This window comes from Myotis lucifugus, unplaced genomic scaffold, assembly GCF_000147115.1.
Source record: "Myotis lucifugus unplaced genomic scaffold, Myoluc2.0 scaffold_133, whole genome shotgun sequence".
Lineage (NCBI taxonomy): Eukaryota > Metazoa > Chordata > Mammalia > Chiroptera > Vespertilionidae > Myotis > Myotis lucifugus.
Genome location: NW_005871181.1, coordinates 1028926 through 1054527, shown reverse-complemented (window position 1 = coordinate 1054527; position 25602 = coordinate 1028926). Strand labels below are relative to the sequence as shown.

The following is a 25602-nucleotide window of genomic DNA, read 5'->3' as shown; positions in this document are numbered from 1 at the left end:
TTCCCTCTTGGCCGCGGGAGCCGAGTTCAGATCCGCCACTCCGCGCCCGAAACTGACACACTGAACTCCGTGTCCTCCTCCTGCACCCACTGCCGCCTCCTAGCCACTCGCCTCTCTTCCCCCCCAGCTCGTCGCTGCAAGGAAACTTTTTCTAACTCCCCCCACGTGAGGGTTCCCTTTGCCCATCGCATAGGACCGTTTCCACTTGGGGAACGACTGGCTTTTTCTTCTGAAAGGAATTCTCCAGCAAGATACCTTTTTTTTTTTATTTCCTCTCTCTCTCTCACACTATTGGACAGTGACTCGATTGTCTGCAAAAGTTTCGCATTAAAAAAAAAATAATCTACCTGACCTGTGTTTTCAGATTGGTTGGTTTCTTTTCCATTTCTTTTTCCTCTATTTTTATTTTATTTTATTTTTTGGTACCATTTAAAAAAAAATTTTTTTTTTAAGAAAAAGAAAGAAACTTTTTTCACCTTTAAAAAAAAAATGCACTACTGTGTGCTGCGCGCGTTCCTGCTGCTGCACTGGGTGCCGGCCGCGCTCAGCCTGTCGACGTGCAGCACCCTCGACATGGACCAGTTCATGCGCAAGAGGATCGAGGCGATCCGCGGGCAGATCCTCAGCAAGCTGAAGCTCACCAGCCCCCCGGAAGACTACCCCGAGCCCGAGGACGTGCCCCCGGAGGTCATTTCCATCTACAACAGCACCCGGGACTTGCTGCAGGAGAAGGCCAGCCGCCGGGCGGCCGCCTGCGAGCGAGAGCGCAGCGACGAGGAGTACTACGCCAAGGAGGTCTACAAGATCGACATGCCGCCCTTCTTCCCCTCGGAAAGTAAGTGCCGTCTTGTTTGCTTCTGGGGTTTTTGTTTGTGTGTGTGTGTGTGTGTGTTTCGTGTCCATCCTCCGAGGCTGAGCGTTGCCCCGAGGCTCCCCAAGCGGGGCCACCACGCCAGGGATCCCCCTGGCCCGTCCGCCTTTCGGTCCCCAGCCCCTCGTCCCACGCACGCCCCTTCCACTCCTGGGCGCGAGAAGCTAAGGCTGGAAAACGTTGCCTTTCCACTGTATTTTCTCCATTTCTTCCCCCCCTCCCAGAGCCCCCCTTCCTTTCAAGGGCGTTCTTCTCTTTTTTCTCCCCCCTGAAATTCTTGGCTGGGCCAACAGCTAGGAGCCGGCGTCCCCCTGTCCCCCGAGAGGCGCTCCCTGGGGCCGAGGGCAGTAGGGGAATCCTGGTGGGTTTCTTTCCTTCCCCCGACGGGCGCGGAGCCGGCCCAGCTGGTGCAGGAAGGGTTAAAAATAGTGGCTCCGGAAGGGAAGGCGCCCCTCGCCCCGCCGACCTCTCCAAGGGGCTCCCCCAAGCTTCCCCCATTGTCTCCAGCTCCCATCGCCAAGACACACCCGAGGTGGTGAAACCTTTCCAAAACACCTACCTCCTAACCCCCGATTCTGGAGGCTGTGGCCCCGGCCAGGTGTTTACATTCCCAAAGGCCGGCTTGTGCCCAGCACCACCCCCCCCCTCCCTTCTTGGAAGTCACCTGGAGCGGTGGAGAGGGCGGCTTGGTGTCTGACGGTGCGGAAAGGGGGTGGACTTGCACGTTATTTTCCAGAATCTACGCAACCCTGCCTCCTGAAGCTCGCGGTGTAGCAAAATCGCCTTTCTTATGCGTTTCTCTTTCTCCCTCCGGAGCCCTGAGCTCCTGCGGGGACTCGGGCCGCACTCCTGAGCGCCTCCGAGAGAGCAGAAGGCAGCTCATTTGCTTCTTGTAAACCTGCTTCTCTGAGGGCAGCGTCCCCAAAGCCAGCTGGCATACAGTAGCAATGGGAGCCGAGTGATTTATTGGGGAGTTCCTTGGGGTGGGGGGAGAGGGGGAGAGAAAAGGATAGTCTGCTTAGAATTAGTTCCAATCCTTAAAAAAGAAAAGGAAAAAAGAAGCATCCGTGATACCTGAGAGGGTTAAATACCAGGAAGAAGAAGAAAAAGAAAAAGAAAGAAAGAAAAAAAAGCTTCGATATTTGCGTAGTCCAAACCCCAAGTTGTAAGCTTTTCATTGGTGGCCCATTTCTCTCCACCCCTTTCCATGCCCTATATACTGGCCGGCTGCCTTCACGGAATCTCGGTGTCTTTCCTAAAGAGATAATATGGCCCTCTTGATCCGTTTGATCCCAGAGGTTCTAGTTATAGGGCGGAGCTTTTCTTTTTTTTAATATATATATTTTTTTCGTTTGACAAGTCGCAGCTCTGTGGCTTGCCCTGTCTCCGACTGGACGGTCTCAAAATGTGAGCCTGTGGAGCTAACCCAGGTCTTCCCAGCGGCCTGTCTTTTGCTGCATCTTCTCCTGCAGGGGATCCTGGCAGGCAGGACGGTTTTATTGTTGTGATGATGATGGTGATAAATACACTCCACCCTGGTTATTCCCTGCGGGAGCGAAGCTCTGGGTCTGGGGTGGAGCCAAGGAGATATTAGGCAAGAAGGTTCATTGTCATGAACCCGAAGCCATTGAGATCGAACCCGGGGCTGAGTCAGTGTGCCTTCCCCTGCACGTGCGTGGTTTCCACGGCTGTTTGGGCAGACGGGCCAGTGTGTTATGCAGCCCCTGAACTCGGCATCCCAGTAGCGTGTTTACCTGCAAAATCTCGGATGCATCGCCGGCGCTTTTCACAGAAAAGGGCTGAATCCATCAGGAGAGAGGCGTGGAGAGAGCAGGTCACCCAGGAGGGCCTCCATTCCCTGTTCTTTCCAGCGTCTCTCAGTCCCAGGGGCTGAGTGATCTGACCTGGGGTCATGGCCATCACCAAAGTGGAGACATTCTCACAGGGTCAGGGTTCCAGATAGGGCCGCGAAGAGCAGCAAGTGGAAACTTCCCCGTCCCACGTGGAGCCACCAAAGATAGGAAAACCTCTCCGAAGTCCAGTATTTTTCGAAATATACTGTGGGCGTTTCATACCGAAACACAGGCTTCCTAAAGCACGTTCTTAAAGCAAAATACAGGCTTTGTAAAGCCTGTCTTGTGAATGTGTGTTGAGGGGCCGAGAACCATAGCAGACTGCATCCTACTGTGTAAGGACTGTGGACCATTTCACAGAAAGTAGGTTAACTGATTTTCCAGCACTTTCGAGTTATACTGGAATATAGTACACCCTTCCAAAAAAAAAAGTGGGGGGGGGGGGAAGAAAAGAGAAAAGCACTCCACCATATTTTTAAACAGCAAATTGAAAGTACAGCCTTGGCTTCCGTACCAACGTTCCCCCTTTAGGACTTGCTCGTGGCTGCTGGAGGGAGTGTGCCTGTCGCTGCTTGCAGTGACTTCGTGAGGGTCATGAGCCCCAGAGCCCAAGGCATGGGAAAGATCACTGGTTCATTTTTTTTTACCCCCAACTTATTAGCGTTCAGGGAGTGACTCCGGCTCAAGTATTACAAATATGCTCTAATTATACTCAGCGAGCCATATATCATTTCAGATCGCTGATCGCCCTTCGCGGCACATTTTATACGGTTCAGACTCAATATTTTTAGCAACGTGGACATTTCAAAGTAAAAATATAAGAGATATTGTATATGCCTCCAGGCATATTTTGTCTTAAATATTATCCTTGGCCCAGCGCGCTATATAAATACAGTAAATATGAATAGAACTGGCCAGTTGCCAACTTTCTCGGATGAATTTTAGTCAAGAAAGGTATTTAGGGGATATAAATAATACTGTGTCAACAGTTAGAGAAGGGGTCTGATTCGTTTTGAATTTATTCATATTGATCTTCTCACATGCTGTTAGTTTAAGGCTCAAAGTGGAGTTAGGCTTAGGTTTACCGATCGTTTTACCCAGTGGGAATTGGTGGATTTCTGGGTCCTTTTGACAATCTATTTGAAGTTCAAGGCACAGCTATTCAAAAGACACTGCTCACGGCTTTAGAGATTTAGTGAGAGTAACCTCCTTACCCAGAGGAGGTGTCCAAGGATGGACAGTTTAAAATCTGTAGAGACTTGGATAATCCTAAAAAGGAAGAGACAAAACCGTTTCATTTTCTCTCTTTCCTCTCCCTCTTTCATTCTAACTAATCAGGCACTTGGGATTCTAACTGTGGTGATTACACACACACACACACACACACACACATACACATATATACACACACACACACACACACACTCACCGCCCCCACCCAGGATACATCTGACATGTTTGATTGTCCTGACTGGGAGTGGAGGGGTGCTGTGGGCATTGAGTGGGGAAGGCTGGGGATTTGGCTAAGCATCCTAGAACACCCACCGCTGAGCCCCTCCCATGTATCAAAGAATTATCCAGCCCAAGAGTCAGGCATGCCAGCATTGAGAAGCCCCGATTCCCCTGATAGTTACTTGGCGTTACTGAATTCTGCTAGTAGTCCCATGTGAAAAGTAATCACCTAAAAAAGAAAATATCTTTACAATCCAAAGGACATTAAAACGAGAGCCTTGAATAGAAAGATAATCAGAAAGTCACCTTAATTAAATAGGAGCATGAAAGTGGACCATTTGGTATAGTCCATGCTTTATTATGATGGTAATAAACACCTAAATTAGACATCTGAACTTCCCATTCATTGAGCCTGAGGCCTGGCGTGGCCCCACCCCTCCATAACTTCGGTCAGCCAGTGCTATCAGTCAGGACAAAGAGAAGTGAGAAATTATCTTGGATTTCCCTTGCAAGGGAAATAAACAATGCATGTTAATGAAGAGTGGATTCTCCAGGCCAGGCAACGAAGAAAATAAATAATCGTGTTGGTTTATTCAATCCTATTGAATGAGATAAACTAAAATATACAGCCCGAAACATCACAGCGAGGTTTCTTCCGTCATTGTTTTCACATGAATGTTAAACATTTGATGCCAAACAATGTCCTTTTCTATTTCTCCTGTCATTTTCCAAGGGAAATCGTGGAGCGTTGAAGGAATAACCCCCAAAGTGCTGTGTTCTGGGGCGGGGAGGGAGGCTTCAGGTTCTATTCAGGGACAGGGCTCTCTGTGCACAAGTTGCTGGACTACGGGCCAGTTGCCCAGGGAAGGAAAATATTAGCAGTTGCTGGAACATAGTAGTATTTTTGCTTGATGTTCAGGGATTTTATTTTTTAAGATTCTCTGTGTGTGGATGTGCAAGAGAAACAGAGAGAGAAAAAGAGAGAGAGGGAAGGAGAGAGAGAGAAAAAGAGATCAAAGACAGACTTGAACCCTTTGACTCCCACAATGGCTGAGTTATTAATAAACAACAGACCCACTTTAATTCCTTCGTTGTCATTGCATCATCGCTTGTACTAACTCTAGTGCCTAATTGTGGTTACATTTAACTTTAGGCCACATACTCTGTCAGGATTTCCTCTCTGTTTTTTTTCTTTGACTTTTCAAGGACTAGGAAAAACCCTCAAAGAAATATACTGTTTATAACTGAAACTGTTGGGCAAGTCTTCGCTGCCAGGTGAGGCCCAGGGAGGCTGGGCTTTGGAGCCAGAGGGGCCAAGCGGGGGACCCCTTGACCTCCCAGAGGGATGCCCCACCCTGTGTCTCCACAGCGACCTCTGGGGGCGACTTCCGGAGCTGCACCTTTCGAAGGATGGCTTCTGCCTGGTGCAGAAGCGCTGATGTAACCTGATTGCAGCATCTTCCCTCTAAGATACCAAGAAGTGACAGGTCCGCTTTCCTAGAGGAAACGGAGATGGGGAAAGAGGGCTAGTGACTCACTGTCCATCCACCATCAGATCTGGGTTAGAACCGAGGAGGTCTCCAACTCCCAGGCCTTCGTCCAGAGATGACAACACACTTCAGGCTGCATTTTTAATTAATTATTTTTTTAAAAAAATTTTTTAAAAAATATATTTTATAGATTTTTTACAGGGAGGAAGGGAGAGGGATAGAGAGTTAGAAACTTCGATGAGAGAGAAACATCGATCAGCTGCCTCCTGCACACCCCCTACTGGGGATGTGCCCGCAACCAAGGTACATGCCCTTGACCGGAATCGAACCTGGGGCCTTTCAGTCCGCAGGCCAACGCTCTATCCACTGAGCCTAACCAGTTAGAGCGATTTATTTATTTTTAAATATATTTTTTATTGATTTCAGAGAGGAAGGGAGAGAGGGGGAGAGAAAGAGAAACATCCATGGTGACAGAGAATCATTGATCAGCTGCCTCCTGCACGCCCCCTAGTGGGAATCGAGCCCGCAACCCGGGCATGTGCCCTTGACCACAATCAAACCGGAAACTTTCAGTCCACAGGCCGACGCTCTATCCATTGAGCCACACTGGCTAGGGCCCTGCTGCATTCTTAGAAGGTTCGTGGAGGAACCTGGCCTTGGGAGAGATGTGCAGGCCAACCACGGAATTGGGACTCTGGTCAGCATCCCTCCTGCCCACCCCCTCACCCCCTTGTAGGTTTAGTCGGAAGGTGAACCTCAAACCAAGGCGTTGCATGGAAGAGGCTGGAAAGGGCCCTGCATCTGTCTTGATGGAGCATTTCCGGTGCTGAGGGATGCTGCAGAGGACGTGGACTCGCCAGATGTGCTCGCTCCCCTCAGGCAGCCCTTCAGCCGGAGGGAGGTTGGGTTCCGTTCCTCCGATTTGGAGCAGCTTGACGAAATGTGCCTCTGGCCAGAGATAAACAAATGTTTCCATTGTCATTTTGAAGCCATATGGTGTGTGTTTCTTTTCCAATATTCTTTAAACCCGGATCTTTTTTTTTTTTTTTTTAAACCGAGGAATCCCATGTTCTCCGGGCCTTTTCAGTGGAATCACAGACGAGGGATTCTTTGATGGGTTTGTTTAGGCTGCAAAGCGCGCTCCTGTCTGTGTTTGGGAGGAATCTGAGAAGTTCCGATCAGGCGACAACCACAAACGGGGTGTTGTTTGTTGTTTGTTGTTTGTTGTTGTTGCTGCTGTGGCTTCGTTTCTCTTCTGACCTCTCTCATCCGGAAGTGGGTGGTGAACTGGACTGCGGTGGGGCCACCACCTTGCTTCCTGGGTCGGCTTGGTGGCCCCGTTGTGGCGTGAAGCACCCCCTTGACCCCTTCCCCACCCTCCCTGAATGCTTCTTGGTTTTCACGCCTCTGGAGCATCTGCATCGATGGCGCTCAGCTTCCCTGGGTCAGGCTCAGCTTCTTCACCTGCGATGATGACGAAGAGGCTGGCCTTCTAGGGCCGCAAGAGGTTGAGAAGGACGGGCAGAGAGCACTTGGCTGTGTTTCTGGCTTTGTAGGCCTACGTTGCACGGCAGCCATAACTCATTGCATCTCAAACGCTAAGGATTTTAAGGGCACCATTATCGTAGGGGCCCCTAAGAAGGAAACGTCACTGACAATTCACTCTAACGTGCCGTTGACTGTGAGCTAGGAAAAGAGAGATTTTAGGCATACTAAAACGTGATTAAACATGGATGTTCTAGAAGCCACTCCCACTAGCCTGGGATGTCTTGGGACCTTCATCTTATTCTTTTCCTGGTAGGTTCCACTCAATGGATCTATTTTCTTTGCACACTCGGATTATTTCTTAGGTGACCTTTGCCACCTAAAGGGCTGGAAATAGGGACTGTAGGGCTAGCTAGACATCTAAGAAGCCCTTGAGAAGGAAGCCTTCTTAGGCAAGACCACAAACATCTTAGAAAACATGATGATGCTGCATTGGTGAGGAGTTGAGTTTCTTTCTTTCTTTTTAAAATATATTTTATTGATTTTTTACAGAGAGGAAGGGAGAGGGAAAGAGAGTTAGAAACATCGATGAGAGAGAAACATCGATCAGCTGCCTCCTGCACACCTCCTACTGGGGATGTGCCCACAACCAAGGTACATGCCCTTGGCCGGAATCGAACCTGGGACCCTTGAGTCTGCAGGCCGACGCTCTATCCACTGAGCCAAACCGGTTAGGGCAGGAGTTGAGTTTCTTGGACTCGCCATGTTAGATGGGGGGAAGGCCTCATGGTGCTGAGGAAACTGTTCTTTGAGACCAGGACCCCCCTCCATTCTCTCCAATGAGCTCTCTGATGGGTCAGAAATGTGGGGCTTAGGTGCTCCTTCAACCCCAATGACTTCAGGAACTTAAGGCCAGCGGACAAAGCTTTCTGGATGTTTCGAGGCCCGAACCTTCTGGAAGTTGTCTGGGTGCAGCTGTTGGCTCTCACATTAGCTTGTCCCACGTGTCCCTGTTCACCGGGAGGGGGCCCCCTCCCCAGGGGCCTTCCTTGCTGCCCACATGGGGGTCAGTAGGAAGCAGGCTATCCCTGAGGAAGAGCATTGAGGTGCTGAGAGAAGTCAGGGGGACTGCTTTTCGGGGAGATGTTGTTTGTTTCAGGAAATCTGTAGCATCGTCCCAGTCTTCAGAAAGACAAAGAAAACTGCTGTGACATAGACGTTGGCTCTGTCCCTGGTCTTCCCCCATCTGATCCATTCCACCCTGTCAGATGCCCCATCGGGCCTGACAAGCTGGCTCCCACATAACAGCTCACCCTTCACTTCAGGCTGTCGCTGTCACAAGCATCTATATTCGTCACCTCATCTTGGGGACAAGAATGCAAAGTTTGTTATCGAGAAAGACAGTATTTGTTAATGCATTCTAAGAGCACAAGTTACAGTTGGCAAAACATAGACTTTTTTTTCCCCCTGAGAAATGTAACTTAATTTTTCAGTGTGGGATTCATTTCAGCATCGTTAACTCAAAGCTTCTCAGACGAAACCCATTAGGGATCAATCATTCTCTCTCTACCACAGGGAACGGCAATAACTTTGTCATTCTTTCCACTTTGGGTTTTATTAGTATCCGGTCATTGATTTCCCTGTCCACTGACTTAACCTCAGCTTCCCATCTGCTTTGACATCTAAATGACAATACTGTGGAAGTTGTACTTCTTTGTCAGTAACTCTTAGAATTCAGTTGGGGGCTGAGAAAAGCAAGGGGGGGAGGGGGCGGGAGGTGAATGGCTTATTCTGAGTCTACTTTAAAAGGAGGAAAGAGCCCTAACCGGTTTGGCTCAGTGGATAGAGTGTCAGCCTTCGGACTCAAGGGTCCCGGGTTCAATTCCGGTCAAGGGCATGTACCTTGGTTTCGGGCACCTCCCCAGTAGGGATTGTGCAGGAGGCAGCTGATCAATGTTTCTCTCTCATCGATGTTTCTAACTCTCTATCCCTCTCCCTTCCTCTCTTGTAAAATATATATATATAAAAAAAGAAATAAAAAAAATAAATAAAAGGAGGAAAGAGCATCACAGACAGGACATTTCTCTGCAGACGATGGATGCTTTGGTAATGGGACAGGCCCCGGAGCTCTGTCCCCACAGGCAGGCACACAGGTGGCATCTGGGCGTTGGAAATTGAGGAGAGGGAAGCGGAGAATGGAACATTCCAGAACGCGGACTTGGGCAGTACGTGGGCAGAAACAGAGCCGTGTTCTGGCTGTCACCTTGGGCTCGGAAACCTCACTGTCACCCTTAGACATGTCTGTTAAAAGTCATATTGTTGTGAACAATCACCCAGCCATTCATTTGTCCCTCCTCATGGGATCAAGCCTTGGGTTGTTGAGGGAGTGCATGGAAGTCATTGGCCAGCTCCGTGAAGCAAGTCCTGGATGGCCACCATATCACCTCCTCAGGGCTGGTGAGAATGAGGTGATTGGGTTTAGTTTGTCTTGGAGAGAGATACATGTCAGAAGATTCCCCTGTCAGCAAACATCACCATCAATAACTAAGCTGTGTGGCTAGAACTGTGCCTGACTTCATGAGTTCCTCAGTCCTCAGATGCTAGAATAGGGGTGGGCAAACTTTTTGACTCGAGGGCCACAATGGGTTCTTAAACTGGACCGGAGGGCCGGAACAAAAGCATGGATGGAGTGTTTGTGTGAACTAATATAAATTCAAAGTAAACATCATTACATAAAAGGGTACGGTCTTTTTTTTTTTTTTTAGTTTTATTCATTTCAAACGGGCCGGATCCGGCCCGTGGGCCGTAGTTTGCCCATGGCTGTGCTAGAAGGTGGGTCTTGAGCCACGCTGACCCCAGGCCTGGTTCCTTTGGCATCAGCGGTGTGCCCTCCCTCAGTACCATTGGCTGGGCCGTCTCTAAGTGGAGTACAAATTCATTGTGGCGTAGCGTGGAGAGGAAATGGTAGGGCCCACTCATGGAACGGCTATCGCCAGAGAGAGGTGTGTGTGGAGGGTTTGCAGCAGGAATTGAATTTGAAATGGAATTTAGGAGCACTTTAAAAAATGTATGTGTTGGTTTGAGAGAGAGAAACAGCGATTTGTCATTCCACTTATTGATGCATTCATTGGTTGACTCTTGTACGTGTGTCCTGACTGGGGGTCAAACCCACAACTTTGGCGCTTCGGGACGATGCTCTAACCAATGAGCTACCCAGCCAGGGCCTGGGAGCATTTTTCATGACATTTCCTTCTGCTTAAGGGACCATTTGAGCAAGAATGGCTTTACCTCTTTCTTACAGACATTTCTTACAGAAATTTCTTACAGAAATTTCAATCGTTGTAACTGTTGATATTTGGCTCTGTTGACTAATGAGTTTGCCGACCACTACCCTGGGTGATCTGGGACCACTTCAGGGATTCTTTTTTTTTTAAAAATATATATATTTTATTAATTTTTTACAGAGAGGAAGGGAGAGAGATAGTTAGAAACATCGATCACCTGCCTCCTGCACACCTCCCACTGGGAATGTGCCCGCAACCAAGGTACATGCCCTTGACTGGAATTGAACCTGGGACCCTTCAGTCTGCAGTCCCACGCTCTATCCACTGAGCCAAACTGGTTAGAGCTCCTCCAGGGATTCTGATCCCATGAAGAGAATGGTCCCGCAACCCCCCGCTGGCCTGAAGAAGGTGCTATTTCCCAGGAAAAGGAGTGAAGTGCCCCCAGAAACGCATAGGGCCACAGTGGGACGAGAAAGCACAGCCTGCATCCTACTCTGCCTCTGTGGGGTGAAACTGAGCTTTCTGTGGAAGGTAACTTTCCGCATCTCTTTCCAGGGGTCAGGCCGGCCCCAAAAGGCTTTGTTTGACTTGCTGATCTTGTGACAAAGCCTTGGTGCCCAGCGGAGCTTCCTGTCTTTGCGGACTGGTTATCTGGGGGGATTTTCTCCCTCAGGAGACTCCGGGAAAGGCTCTAAAAATAGACAGCATGGCTGCTTATTGGGGAGAACGTGTGCACAGATGTCAGCTGGCAAGGGCGTCCGAGACAATGTGATCGCAGGCGCTACAGAGGCCTGGGCGTGGGCTCCTCCCTGCCATGCGGGTTATCCAGGGTCCCAGGTCCCCGCTAGAGAGGGCTTCACTGGGAAGTGGGATCCATGCAAGTGTGCAAACAGGTGGCTGGGGATCTTGTGAGTTTGCTGAATGCCGGCGAGGGTAAGCTCCAGGGCAGGGCAAAGTCTTTCCTACCAGTTTTCACGTCGAGAGATAAGAGGCACAAATCTGGAAAACACACAAAATGAGGAGTCCATACGACCGCTGTCTTCTGTCAAAAACAGTTCTCAGGTCAGGTCTGCATCGCGACAGGTGTTTCTAGGAGATGTGCCCCTGGTGAATTTCCAGGCTGTGCCTGGAGTGAGGAGAGAAGTATATTCATGCCGGGCCTGGAAGGCAGTCAGGGGTTCATCTATTCACTAGGTTAGGTAACTCACGTATCACATCCCTTGACTACATTTTATTTTTCAGTCTCTTTTATATATATACTAGAAGCCCATTGCAGGAAGATTCCTGCAAGAATAGGGCTTCCTCAGGCCTATTCCTGCAAGAATAGGGCTTCCTGCTTCTCCCCCTTCTCCGCTGCCTCAGCTCCCTCCCTTCTCCGCTGCTTTGCTCCCTTCTGCAGCACTTGGCTTCCTTCTATGCTATCTTCCATCTTCGCTCCGCGCCTGTGTATGCAAATTAACCGCCATCTTTGTTGGGTTAATTTGCATGCTCGCTCTGATTGGCTGGTGGGTGTAGCGGAGGGATGGTCAATTTGCATGTTTCTCTTTTATTAGTGTAGATCATCTCAGCTCAATCTTCTAATAACCCGCAAAGGTCCCCTGATGTCCACTTCATTTTACAGAAACAGGGGCCTGGCAAAATCAGGTGATGTGTCCCAAGGTTTATCGGATCTACCTTATCTCATGCAAAAATCCTGTATTTATACTGGACTCGACTACCCTTAATAATATTTTCTCTTCCATTTTTGGTGTACTTTTTTTTCTTTAAGAAGAATATGGTGGGCCATATACAAGTATCAGCTAGTTGCTGATACTTCAAAGGAAACAAAGTTCCAAATTTCAGGATGTAATAACCACCATGGCCCGGGCCAGCATGGCTCAGTGGTTGAGCATTGACCTATGACCCAGGAAGTCACGGTTCGATTCCCAGTCAGGGCACATGCCTGGGTTGCGCGGGCTCAATCCCCAGTGGGGGGCGTGCAGGAGGCAGCTGATCCATGATTCTCTCTCATCATTGATGTTTCTATCTCTCTGTCCCTCTCCCTTCCTCTCTGAAATCAATAGAAATATATTTTTTAAAAAAATAGCAACCATGGAAGATACGTTTTATCCCATCCAAGGAGCCCCGAATGTTTCAACTATCGCTGAGCAGCCCCAGACCAATATACACGTGTACTTTGAACTCATTGGAGAAGGAGTTCTCACGTGTGGGTGAGAAATGATGACAGGTGGTTTTAAGAAACCCGAAATCTCGGCCAACCAAATGAAAAGCAGGCTTTTATTCTTAATAGGTAGTCTGTCTTTCGTCAAAGGAGGTCAAGGCCTTCCCTAGCCGTCTTTAATAGAAGTCACGGTATTTATTTTAACATTTCGGTATATAAATTGGACATTGTTATTTTAACACGGGAACATGTTAGGGGGAACGCCGAATCCAGGAGTCTGCCTGCCGGGGAAGGGCCGCCGAAAAGCTGGGCCCAGAACCCAGAGCCCCCTGTAAGTGTTCGGTGTCGCGTCCCCTGCCCCCGAGTAGCAGGGACCTTATATTTCCGGGGAAAATGATAAGAACGTTCATTGAGTCCCTCTCCCGCGTTGAGTCTTTGTATAGCTCTGTGCAAGGCTTCTCGTCAGCCAAATAGCTAATGACTGTGCTTTTTAAAACTCCTAGCTGTCTGCCCAGTTGTTACCACACCCTCTGGCTCAGTGGGCAGCTTCTGCTCCAGGCAGTCCCAGGTGCTCTGTGGGTACCTTGGTGAGTACACTCGTCTGCTTTCTACCTCCTTTCACGTAGTAATAGCGGCTTTATCGCTAGTGTCTGTCTCCTGTGGGGGAAATGGCAGAGGCCACGCAGCCTTGTCGCTGATCCCTCGCAAAGGTGCCCCTGAATTTTGCAGTTAGCCGTCTTCTAGGAGACACACCCACGAATCGCTTGGAAATCCTATGATGGCATGGTTGCCCTAGTGATGGGATGGATTGCGGGGTGTATGGATTGTGTGTTCCAGGGGTCATAGAGTGATTCAAAATATTGACCCCCCCTGGCCCCCATGGAGGAATGCTCTCGGGAGGGCTGACCCAAATGACCAGAATGTCCAGGGTCCCCTTTAGTGTGTGTGTGTATCTTATTTGTATCTACGTCCTTATTCCTGGCACATAGTAGTTGCTCAATTAATGCAAAGGAGATTTTTTCCCCCCTCCCTTTCCTTTGAAGTTCTAGAGGGAGGCCTGTGGGAGAGTTATGCTGCTGCCCTTGTGTGTGACCTTCCTGTTGTCCTTTCTGGGTTGCATGAGAAATGGGCTGTTATGGGTCAAGACCTGGGAGCGTGCCACATGCTCACACCACTTAGCCCCGACTCTCAGAGCCAGTGCCACCTGTCCGGCCCGGGGGTCACTGAAGCCAGAGGTCTCATTCCTTTCTGATTTGGAGCATGAATCAATTCAGCCGGCTTTTCCCGGGTGCCTACTTCATGCAGGGCAATGAGACCACAGCAAAGACGGGATTGAGATGTTGCTGACACCAGAAAAACTCGGTGGCCCGAGGTGCCCTTGACCCGTGCTTAGAAAGAGAGGAAGTGGACCAGTAATGCTGGCCTTGGTTCACGCTGCATGTTTGAGGCTCTGAGAAGGTTTGGATTATATGGATTCTAAATGTGGGCAAAGCTCCCAGATAGGGACAAAAGAAATGTGTTGATTACCCGCATAGAAGTCTGATTCCCTGGCGTAACCTGCTTTGCAATTTATCATGCTTAACTTTGCTTCTTGAGAATCAAGGAAGAAGGTGACTTATTCACAGTGGCCTAAGCTGGGATTTCCTAAAACAAAACAAAACAAAAACAAAAAAACCTTAAAAACAAAACAAAACTGATTCTACCGAGATTATACACTTATTTTTCCCCCCAAAATGCCTCAGAGTGGCTAGCTAGAAGCTGCCACGTGAAAAATAAAAAGTTCTCTTTGGTGAGACAGGTTGTATTTTATAGTCCATCTCTAAAGGTGTGTTTTATTTCACTGTCTTATTAACTAAGGAGTGAACTGTCTGATCCCCCCGCCCCCAGTAGCTTTCTGGAAAAGAAAAGGGGAGGGAAGGAGAGGAGAAAAACGTTCGTTAAACACCCCTTGGTCCTTAAGACACAGCCTCCTGGTCCTCCCCACGTTGGTCGGTTGGGAAGGACCCCAGTAGCAATGCCCATTTTTCTGGAAACCGGCTTAGAGAGGTAGACCCTGGCCCTCCCCTCGAGCTGGCCGGTGTCAGAGCCCAAATCCGAACCCAGGTCTGGCCCCTTGCTCTCCACCACACTGCCCAGACCCCAAACTTTTCGTTGTTTTGGCCTTCCTGTTGCGTCCCCTCGGGAATCCTGCCCCTCAATGTTGTTGTGGGCTTACCTACGACTCTGGATCAATTTCCTTTCCCTCTCCCTCCCTTAGGAAACACGGGAGAGAGAGGCCTCCCAGGGGTGAGGGGTGTTCTGTGTGTGGTTGCTCTTCCCAGACACGCCTCCCTTGGGGTGGCTCTCAGGCATCGCACGGCTGCAAGCTGCCCTCTTTCTCTGATGAAAACACAGGAGAAACCCACCGTGGGGACATCAGGAGCGCCTCCCAGGGTGGGGACAGGGAGCGAGGCAGAGGCTGCCCCCAGAGTCCCCCCCACACCCCGCTTCTAGGCCGCTGGGAAAACCCTGTAGACCCCTCTCGGCCCTTCCACGCGAGACTGCTGAGCGGTGGGGCCCTGCGTTTTATTTTTGTGTGTGTCTCTGTTCTTAGAAATAGTAATTGAGTAAAAATGTAAGTGAGCCGATGCCAAGCGGCAGGCGGCCAGGGTCAGGGTGAGTCTCTCCGTGCTGCGTGCGGCCGGCCGTGCCAAGCAGCTCCAGGGCCATCGCTGTCACCTTGCGTGACCCTCCCCTCCGTCCCAAGGAGCCGCTGGGAGCGGCTGGAGGCAGCGCGGGGCCGGGGGCGCCTTGTGCTTTTCTCACTCGCTCCGGGGGGGGGGGGGATCACGGCTGTGCTGGCCCCAGTGATGATGGAACTGGGGACCCCAAGGCTTCCTCAGCCTTCAACACATAAATTTATTTTTATGGATTTCAGAGAGGAAGGCAGAGGGAGGGAGAGAGAGAAACATCAATGATGAGAGAATCATGGATCGGCTGCCTCCTGCACTGGGGATCGAGCCCACAGACCCGGCATATGTCCTGACCGGGAATGGAACCGTGACCTCCTGGTTCCTAGGTCAAGGCTCAACCACCCCCTGCTGGGTGGATGCAATTGTTCTTGCTCCTCACAGGTCCTGTGGTTGCTAGAGCTTGTTTCTCTTGTTAAAGTCATTATCCCCTTCCTCCGCGCCCCCCCTCCCCCAACTATTGGTTAGGATGTTAGTCGGCCTGAGAGGTTTTCTAATAAAACATAAAAATCCAGAAGATAAGCAACAGTCTGTCCAGGAATGAATGGATTAAGGGTCGGGAAAGCGATTTCAGGTTTGTTTGGGTGGTTATTTTTCTCCACATGTTTACTGAGCAAGAGGCTTTAAGGAGCTGGGGGGAGATTTAAAGATGGTGTTTCTCAGAGTATCTTCCGAGCCCAGCCGGATGGCTCAGTTGGCTGAGTGTCATCCTGTGCACTGTGCACTGAAAAGGTTGTGGGTTCGATTCCCAGTCAGGGCACCTACCTGGGTTGTAGGTTCAACCCCCAAATGGGGCACAGATGGAAGGTAACTGATTGATTTCTCTCTTTCTCCCTGCATGTCCTCAGGTGAGGATTAAAAAATATCTATATATATAAAAGCCTAAATGACTGTTACGACCAGCTGGTAGCTATGATGAGCACTGACCACCAGGGGGCAGACGCTCAATGCAGGAGCTGCCCCCTGGTGGTCAGTGCACTCCCACAGCCAACCTCCTGTGGTCCCTCCCTGTGGTCGGTCAACCTCCCTTGGCCCCTCCTCCTGGCTGGCCAACCACCCGTGGTCCCTCCCCCTAGGCTGGGCGAGATGGCCCTGATTGCTGGCCAGGCCGAGGGACCTCACCTGTGCACGAATTTGTGCACCGGGCCTCTAGTAATAATATAAAAAGTGTCTCCTGAGGTGTCTTTGGAAGCAGATTCCCTGGCCTCTCCTAGACCTGCAGAGGGGGTGGGGCTGGGGTGGGCGGAGACCAGCAATCTGCATATTTGAGTGGCATTTCGGGTCATTCCTGTGTCACTGAGTTTGTTGCTGCTCTGATTGGGTGGGTCTGTTCACTGCAGTCCTAGCCCAGAGGATTCAGATCCCCCGGGGCCTCTTCCACCCACTGGTCCTGCAAGTGCGGGGCCCTCAATCCACAGCCCAGCCACATCTCTCCCCGGACTGTCCATTTCCCCAGATGCACACAGATGTGGAGGTAGACTTGTGAATCCCACGCACCACACCTATTCACCCCGGAGGGGATGGTGGTGCCTGTGCAAGGAAGTCAGTCACCTGGGGAGGGAGGTGGACGCCTAGTGTGGAAGCTGCGCCCAGGAGTGAATTCTCCCACTCAAAGTCCTTCACCTGGGCAACGGTGGAGTGAGAAGATTTTCAAAACCAGTGTGTAATGTGTACGCAACATCTATTTTATAATGTATAAACCGACGGCTAGAGTTTCACCCCCTGCCGACCTCTTCATGGCCCGAATCCTGTTCTGGGACATTCCATCGGCTGAGGCTCCAGCCAACAGTGGGATGTAAAATCTACTCTCTTGGCCAAACTCAGCGTCGAGCCACTGCAACTTTTGCTTTGGAGTTTTTCCTCCGCCAGAGGTTCAGGGCAGGTGAAAATCTGACCGGCTCCCCAGGAGAAGAGTTAGCGCTGAATGACTTGGTCTTTTCTCCTGTTTCCCTGATGCTATTGTGGAACCATCCAGAACAGCTGCTCTCTAACTGCTCTAGCGCGTTTCCGGCCGTCAAATGATTAGAGAAATGCCCATGTCTGCAAGACAGGCCATGTTGCTAAGCAGCCCCCATGGCTGTTGAAGTAGGAAAAGAATGACGGAGGGTGTGAATTCTGCTGCCCGACCAACAAGCCTTCAATGAAAAGAGTCGACATTGACTATGAGTAGAGAGTCTTAAGATCAATGTCAAATGTAGGCAGAGCTCGTGGGAAGACAGAGGTCAAGAGAAGACCTTCCTATGGCAGATGAGTTCATTGAAGAGTATTTGTGGCTGTGTGTCTGCCATGCGTTAAGGCACCCACCTGGGCACTAGTGATACCATCAGTGAATAAAACAGCCCAGAACTTTGCCTTGAGGAGCTCCCCAGGCTAGAAGGGGAAGATGGATAATTCATTGAAAACATAAGGGATGGTAGGATTGGAGAACTGTTATGGGGTGAAAAGAAGAGCAGGGATGGGGATGGGGAAGTGAATTGCAATTTCAAATAAGCTGGCCGAGCCCAGCTGGTGTGGCTCAATGGTTGAGCATCGACGTATGAACCAGGAGGTCACGGTTCAGTTCCCGGTCAAGGGCACATGCCCATCTCCAGTAGGGGGCGTGCAGGAGGCAGCGGATCAGTGATTCTCATCATTGATGTTTCTCTCTCTCTCTCTCTCTCCTTTTCCCTTCTTCTCTCTGAAATCAATGAAAATATATCTTTAAAAATAAATAAGTTGGCCAGGAGGGTCATCAAGAGGGTGGCATTTGAGCAGAGACTAGGAGGAGGTCAGAGAACAGTCCGGGGCTCTCTGGGGAAGAGCATTTCTGGCCGAGGGGACAGCTGGTCCCGTTGCTGACATGTTCCAGCATTATCAGAAGTGTCCTGGGAGATGAGATTAGAGAAATCAGGACAGACAGCTCGTGTAGGGCCTTGGAGGCCATTGGCAAGGCTGGGAAGTTTCCTCTGATGAACGGGGTGGGAGAAGGGTGGCTATAGCCCCGGGGTCCCGGAGGCGGCTAAGTGGGGCACAGCGCCCCAGGTGAGCAAGGCGGCGGCAAAGAGCCAGTGCCCGGCCTGTGGAATTCGCCGCAGTGGCTGTTGTGGAGCCACCGAGCGTGGATGCTGTCTCACTACTGTCCTCCTCTCGGCTGCGTTCCCAGGGGAAGCTGGGCTGTGAATGCCACACAGACCCCACTTGACCGGAGTTCTTTCTTTAGCAAATAATTTGGGAGGCAGGCTGCAGGGGCTTCTGGATGTAGAATATGTTTCGGGGGGATTGTTTTTCCGGAGTGAACGGAAAGCCACCCCCTTCCTTGCTGGCAGGAAGCTAGCTTTGCACCCTCCTGGGTATGAAAATAGCCTCCCGGGTCTCCCGTCTTGTGCCGACAAGTGTGGAAGGACAGCTGTTGGGTTTGGTTCTTGCTGGCACGCCTGGGCACAGCCATCGGCGACTCGGTGGCCAGGGACAGGTGGCACTAGGCTGAGAGGTGGCCACGCGCCGGCCTCGGAGGATGACAGACCACTTTGCGTGTATGGAGTGGAGAGTCGGGCTTAGAAGGGTCCCTGGATTGTCCAGCTGGGCCCGAAACGAGGTCATAAGCCAAGGAATTTGCAAAACTATGCCTCTTATCAGTCAAAAAGCATTTCTGTTGGACCAGAGTTTGCTTTCTAATTTTTAAGTTTTGAACATCAAGGCTTGACCCTGGGAAGCTGATATCATCCCTCCATCAATCTGGACCAGTGAGATCTGCCAGGAGATGAGGGATAGAGCATCGACCCGCTTGCAGGGGCCGGCAAGTTAGTGAGGAGGTCAGGAGTCCAACCCAGACACAACCAAGAAGCCAACGCCGTGCGGTTGCTCGTAAGGAAGGCGTCCGAGAGGTCAGAAGAAGAATGGCTCACTTTGGTCTAGATCTAGAGAGGTCACGGGAGGCTTCTCGGGGGAGGTGACATTTGCTGCTTGAAAGGTGACCTTTGAAAGTGTAGTTTGGCAGTGGTCAGGCAGCAATGGGAAGCTGCTTACGTTTCCTGGGAGGAGAAAGTTTGCCCTTTCGTGTTGTTTTTCCCACTCTGTAAACTTGCTACGCTCTTGATGGACCACGAAACGACAGAAGCACTTAGCGTGGTCTTTGAAAAAAGACTGAGGTGTTGGGAGACCCTCTTGGAAATACTGAGGCTGGAGGACAGGGCCCGACTGTCCTAGCGGGCCTGGGTGATGCAGAGTGGGGACATTCAGGAACTTCATTGACCTGTTGCATGTAAAATCCATTCTGCCATGACGGGCGTGACATAATGGGACTGTGTGGAATAGAGCATTATTTTTACAAGTTCAAGGTCACTGTCTTAGCGCTCTTTCCCTCATCTCAAGCACAAAGATTGGGGGTTGGCACTGCTCCATGACATCTTCGTGCCCTTGGCCACGCCCAATGTCACTAGCACAGGAGGGGCGCATAAGAGAGGGACTGTGTCGCCCTGGACCCAGGAGAGAGAGAGACAGACGTTTTGAACAAGGGATACCATCTACCCCAGTAGAAGTAGAGTTGGGGAAAAGAGAGATTTCACTTGTGTTAAAAAATGTTAGATACAGCAGTCCCCCTTATCCCAAAGTTTTGCTTTTCATAGTTTCAGTGACTTGTGCTCAACGGTGGTCCGAAAATATTAAATGGAAAATTCCAGAAAGAAACAGTTCACAGGTGTCAGGTGGCCCGCCATGATGAAATCTCTCAATATCCTGCTCCCTCTCAGACAGGAGTGTCATTCTCCTCCATCCTGATATGATTTGCTCCCCCAACCGAGACGCGTTCGCCTGGTGTGAGAGGCACGCAAGTCCTGATATGTTGTGGGAAATTTATGTGTGTCAGGGAGAATCTGGAATCGGGCTTACCGCCAGAACGTGTAGGGGCGTCCCTCAGCCTCAGGCCCTCCCATTGCCACCGCGGTCCCGACATGCCCACAGGGGCTGGCGGATGTGTCCGCAGAGAGGACCCAGGCTAAGTCTGCACAAGAGCGTACATCTGCGGTGCTTACCTGTTTGTTGGTAGCACACAGGAGCGCGGTGTTCCTGGTTCCTATCTCTGTGTGTGAGTTTCATGGGACCGTAACGATTTAAACATCATGGACTATGTTCTTCTCCAGAATACTGTCTACCTTGAACCTGGGTCTCCTGACATTGGCCGATCAGTAGATCACTCAGACCAGTGGTTCCCAACGTGGGGCACACGCCCACAGGGGGGCAATTGGATGTTTAAGGGGGGCAATTCGAGAAGGAGTTATTAACAGTGAATTTTTTTGCATTTCTTATGGTTCTAAGGGCCTCAGATACAGCATATAAATATATATTGTGACATATTTATGTATTTCATTTCTCTGTTATATGTTTTGAAACTTTATTGGCTATTTTTTCCTATCACTTCATATTATTATTACTTTTTTTAAGTAATAATAATTTTTTTAAAACAATTTCTTAGTGATTTCCTCCTCAGGACTTCAACTGTCCTTTGGTTCTTTTCTTTTTCTCTTTCATGGATGCCATGTTCTTTGGAAGCTTGTTTAGACCAAGTGAATGGCCTTTGAGGCTTCCTCCACGTGAACAGGAGTCCACTTTCTGAATAATAAGAATTAGATGGGGGGGGGGCGCATCAGGATTTTAGAGATGCTGAGGTGGGGCGTGGCCCTCAAAAGGTTGGGAACCACTGGCTTAGACACACGCTCCTCCCTGCTCTGTCCAGTGAGCAAACTGGGAGATGCCTGGCCCAGGGAGGGCCTCTCCTGTGTGACTCTGGACACAGGGACAGCCCTCCATGGGCGCCGATGGCCCCTGAGCGTGCCTGGAGCTGGCAAGTTCACAGTCACCCCCACAGCCTATTCTTAGCAGCAGCAGATGCCGCGATGCTGCACCCCGCCCCGGGGGTCAGCGGTGGGAAAGAGCAGACAGAAACGAAAGCATTGTGTTGCCCGGGCCGGACATCTGCGCCTCTGAATCGCCCCGTTGTGTGTTTGGATGCAAGTCCTGCAGCCAGAGTTCACGTTGACCGTGAACTTTGTCCACCGGCTGGGGCCTTCATTGGTTTCGGATCCTTCTGCAGCCGCGAGGGGCAGGCCACGCTTTTCTAACGTTGGCTGGGATGGTGTCTTTGCTCGGAGGTGGAGCGGACGCGTCTGTGTTCACATCACGGTGGGGGTGGCTGCTTTGTTTTCCCGGCCTGTGTTCCCAAGGCGGCTACTGACCTCGTCTGTGGTCCACATGGAGGGGCGGGGAGGGCAGCGCCCTGGGGAACTGAGGCCACGGCGGCTTCGAGGATTGTTTGCTCTGGTGTGATTGTCAGGGAGAGAGCAGATGGTTGTTCCCAAACTGCACGGATGAAGCACCAAGAACGGCTAACCGACTAGGTCCGCTGGTCCCGCGGTAAAGACTCAGGCTTAGGCTTCCGAGGTCAAAGCAAGCGGGTCCTTTATGAGAAGCGTTGATCGAGCGTCAGGACTGTGGTCTGTGCTTAGTAGCTCCAGCCCAGAGATGCTCAACTTCACTAGGTGTCAGAATCACCTGGGGGGTTGGCATTTAACAAATATTCGAGCTGGGGTGCACCGCCAGCAAGTCTGACTCAGTGGGTCTGGAGTGGAAGCTGGTGTCAGTTTTAAAGAGCTCCCTGGAGGATTTGAACCTGCCGCCGGGGTTGAGAACCTCTGTTTTGGGGGTTTACCCAGCTTTTGCTAAAACTGATTTTTTTTGTCTAGTTGTCCATGTCATCATAGGAGTGAATTTCTCCATGAAGCAAAGGCATATAGTTGGGTGGGCGTGTTGATGGATAAAGAGGACAGATTCTGTCTTTAGAAATAAAAGGAATAACAATGGTAGTGAGAGCCACCAGTTATTGAACACTTATATTAGGCACCGTGCTAACCTGCATGTTACCCCTCTAGGAGAAACACTGTTATCGCTCCCAGTGATAAAGGGTTAAGGAAACCAAGGCTCATAGACATCAAGTCATGGCCCCACAGTCACACGGCCAGTAAGTGGTAGAGCCAGAACTTGAACTTGGCCTGTCTGACTCTGAAGTAACCACTGGGAGTGTGTGATCTAAAATCCTAAGGGAACCCTAAGAAATGCCATCATCCATTCCCAGCGGTCCTACCTGTCCCCAGTCATGGGAAGAAATGATTCAGGCACCCAGTAAATATTTGTTCAACGAGGGAATGAATGAATTTTGCAAATAGGGGCCATGAGAGAAATAGGGCTTTGTGTATTGCTAAGGGCATTTTGGGAAATGAGAGAGGCCTTCACCCATTGGCATGTCCCCAGTTTCTCCAGGGGACCCCCATGGCCTGGGAGCCCCCTCCCAATTGCCTACCTGTGGGAACTTTCTGAAAACTAAGCATAGCAATATTAATATCCTTAAATATCTTATCCTCAGCCTTATTGAAGGATATGGCCCCTTTCTTCACTCTCAGTAGCGTTTTTCATATGATCAGTTAGGAAAAGTTCAAAGTCCCCAGGGCAGGTGGGAGTAGGAGAGAACCCACTTGTCAGCCCCTGGGAAAGAGAAGCCCAACCTTGACCCATTCTGGCCTTGGCCAGCCCTGCGGGGACCCCTGGATTGGTCTCTGCTCCCTCTCTGAGTCCCAGCTGCTGTGGCCGGAGGTACAAAGGGACAGTCAGGCTTGTGTCTTGGGTCCTTGGCCAGACAACACAAGTCGTTTTAGGGCTCTTGTTCTTCTCGTGGCAGCCTTATTTCTGCTTGAAACTCTAGTAACACTTGCAGGCTGTACCAACATGGCTTTTAAACTCCTCTCTGGATAGAGTAGGCGGGGTTGGATTAGTACTACAGCTTTTAAGCAATTTTTTTTTTATTATTGCTAAGTATCCAACAGGCTGAACGGAGGAAATTCAAGTCTAACCCTGGAGGGACCCCTGTTTAGTCATCTGTCTAGACAGACGCGCTCCTATAATGGGCCTCTCTGTTTCTCTCCTTTGTTAGAGCAGACGGTGGTCCCTTTCTTTCAACTCCGCGAAGATGTCAACATTTGTGTGTTTTTTTGTGTGTTTTTTTATCCCAACCTACTGTTGATAAGCCAAGAAAGTGACTCACGCATGAGCCAAAGATGACTCTGAGTGTGACAGCGAGTCTGTGATAGAGAAGAAAGAAAACACAGGCTTTGCCGGAGGCAGACCTGGGGGAAGTCCTGGCTGGGTAGCATGAGGCAAGTCAGTCACCCTGTCTGAACCCCACTTTTCTCTTCTCGAAAATGGGAATTCGCTTTTAAAAACCTACTTCTTAATGGCACTTAAAAAAAATTATCCAGCACACAAAAATGCCTTGCATATAAAAGAGATTAAATAAACTCATTCGTTCATTCATTCATTTGTTCTCACTTGAAGGGGATCAGTGGAGCCTTTAACTTTTTTGCTTTCCTATTCTGAGAATCATAGAAAGCCAGAAATTCCACCCCACATTTTCAATTTCAAGTTGGCATACACTGAGAGGAAAGCAAGTTATTATTTTTTTTAAAGTCTAGGGGAAAAAAATTAAACGTGGTACCAATTTCTGTAAGAGGAAAATAATATCAGAGATAGTGTTTAAAGGTTGGTAGGAGTAAGAAGGCAGAAGGACACCCATTGTCCTATCAGGAGGGCTTAAAACTCCCAGACCTTGCCTAAAAGGACCAGTTGTGTTAGTAATAATTTCTACAATGAAGTGGCCCATCTCTCTCTTATTACTTCAGGGCCCTGTCCCTGAAAACAATGATGTGGGATTTTTTCTTTGTCTTATTCCATTTAATTCCATAAATATCCACTGAACATACTAGTATATGGCCTCAAGGGCTCGGTGCCTGAATCCCACAGGTGGGTGAGAAGTGAGACAGGTAGGACCGAGCACCAACAGCCTGGAGACCCCACACCCAGGCACAGACGGAGGCCCTCTGTCTCCACTCACACAACATCGGATCGGGCACAGCCCCTCTTCAAGCCTCAGTTTCTTACCTTCCACCAGAACGCCATTATTCCCATGGCAATGTGGCCCATGGCACGCCCCTCAACCCTGGCAATGTAGCTTTCCTTTTTCCTTAAATTCTTTTTATTGTTATAATCGCATGGTAACTGCCCTCAATGGCTTACAGCCTATTTGTGGAGACCGGTTTGTACACTAACCACCCTACACAAAGCAAAATAATTTTTAAAAAATCGCTGAATGATATTTTCACACAGAGGGCCCTGGGAATGCAAAGGCGAGGTGGGTGGTTAATGAACAACTTTTCCGAGACGTGACCCCCTCCCTGGAGACGCGAGCCACGGCCTTCCAGGGAAAGGCAGGTAGAAGGCTCAGCCTCTTCTCCGGCTGAGAAAGGACAGAATCAAATAATGTCTGTTCAGAGCAAAGCTCTTCACATTTCACGGTACAGTTCACGACAATCCCCTACATTGAAATCCCATTAGGACCCGGTGCTTCACGCGCCTTCAGATGCCGTACGTCTGAGTCATGTCTCTCTCCGTGCAACTGCGATCAATAAAACACCCCAGTAAAATGTGGTTAACCACCGGGACATCCCTCCTCGGTCCCCACCCCCCAAATCAGCGGGGTGACTCATCCAACTCGGGGCACCGTCTCCTGATGGTCTCCGCACTCAGGGAGACTTGGGCTTCCTCCAGCACCAAGCCCTGCCCGGTGCTGGTCCCCCGGCCCGTGTGGCGCAGCTTGACCGACTCCTGACCCCTGGCAAGCCCAGTCCTGCCCTGTGAGCTCGGGCGGCTGTGGGCGGGGAGACACTCTGTCCGTTGTCCTGGGTGTGCAGGAGAGATGCCACCTAAGGATACAGCCTGCGGTCCCTAGAGGCCTTGCTGAATGCCTCTCTCTCTCTCTCTCTCTCTCTCTCTCTCTCTCTCTCTCTCTCTCGGCCACAGATCTGGCTTCTTCATGTCACCTCTTCGACATGCATCCTGAGATGAGGCCCCCCCCCATGAGCTGTCCCCTCCTTACTTTTATTTATTAAAATATATTTTTTATTGATTTCAGAGAGGAAAAGAGAGAGAGAGAAATATCAATGATGAGAGAGAATCATTGATTGGCTGCCTCCTGCACGCCCCCTACTGGGGATCGAGCCCGCAACCTGGGCATATGCCCTTGACTGGAATTGAACTCGGGACTCTTCAGTCCCCTGGCCAACGCTCTATCCACTGAGCCAAACCGGCTAGGGCCCCTCCTGGGTTTTAATTCACCATGTATGTTGCAGCGTGTTTCCTTTCTTTTTCCCACGCAGAAGGGACCTAGGAAACAGCATCAGTTGCGAAGGCAGCGGGAG

At 50.2% G+C, this 25602-nt stretch overlaps 1 protein-coding gene across 2 annotated transcripts in view; it reads left to right on the top strand.

Annotated features, from left to right (window-relative positions):
• The first annotated feature begins 459 nt into the window (after positions 1-459).
• The window catches only part of TGFB2 (transforming growth factor beta 2), a 60704-nt gene continuing 35561 nt past the window's right edge, over positions 460-25602 (top strand). The window contains exons 1-2 of one of the 2 annotated variants that reach the window (XM_006094311.3): positions 460-835; positions 13100-13183. In XM_006094311.3, the coding sequence (XP_006094373.1) occupies positions 490-835; positions 13100-13183 (430 nt within the window). In that variant the 5' untranslated portion in view covers positions 460-489. The remainder of the gene's footprint in view (positions 836-13099; positions 13184-25602) is intronic. The other variant, XM_006094312.3, reaches the window with a different exon arrangement.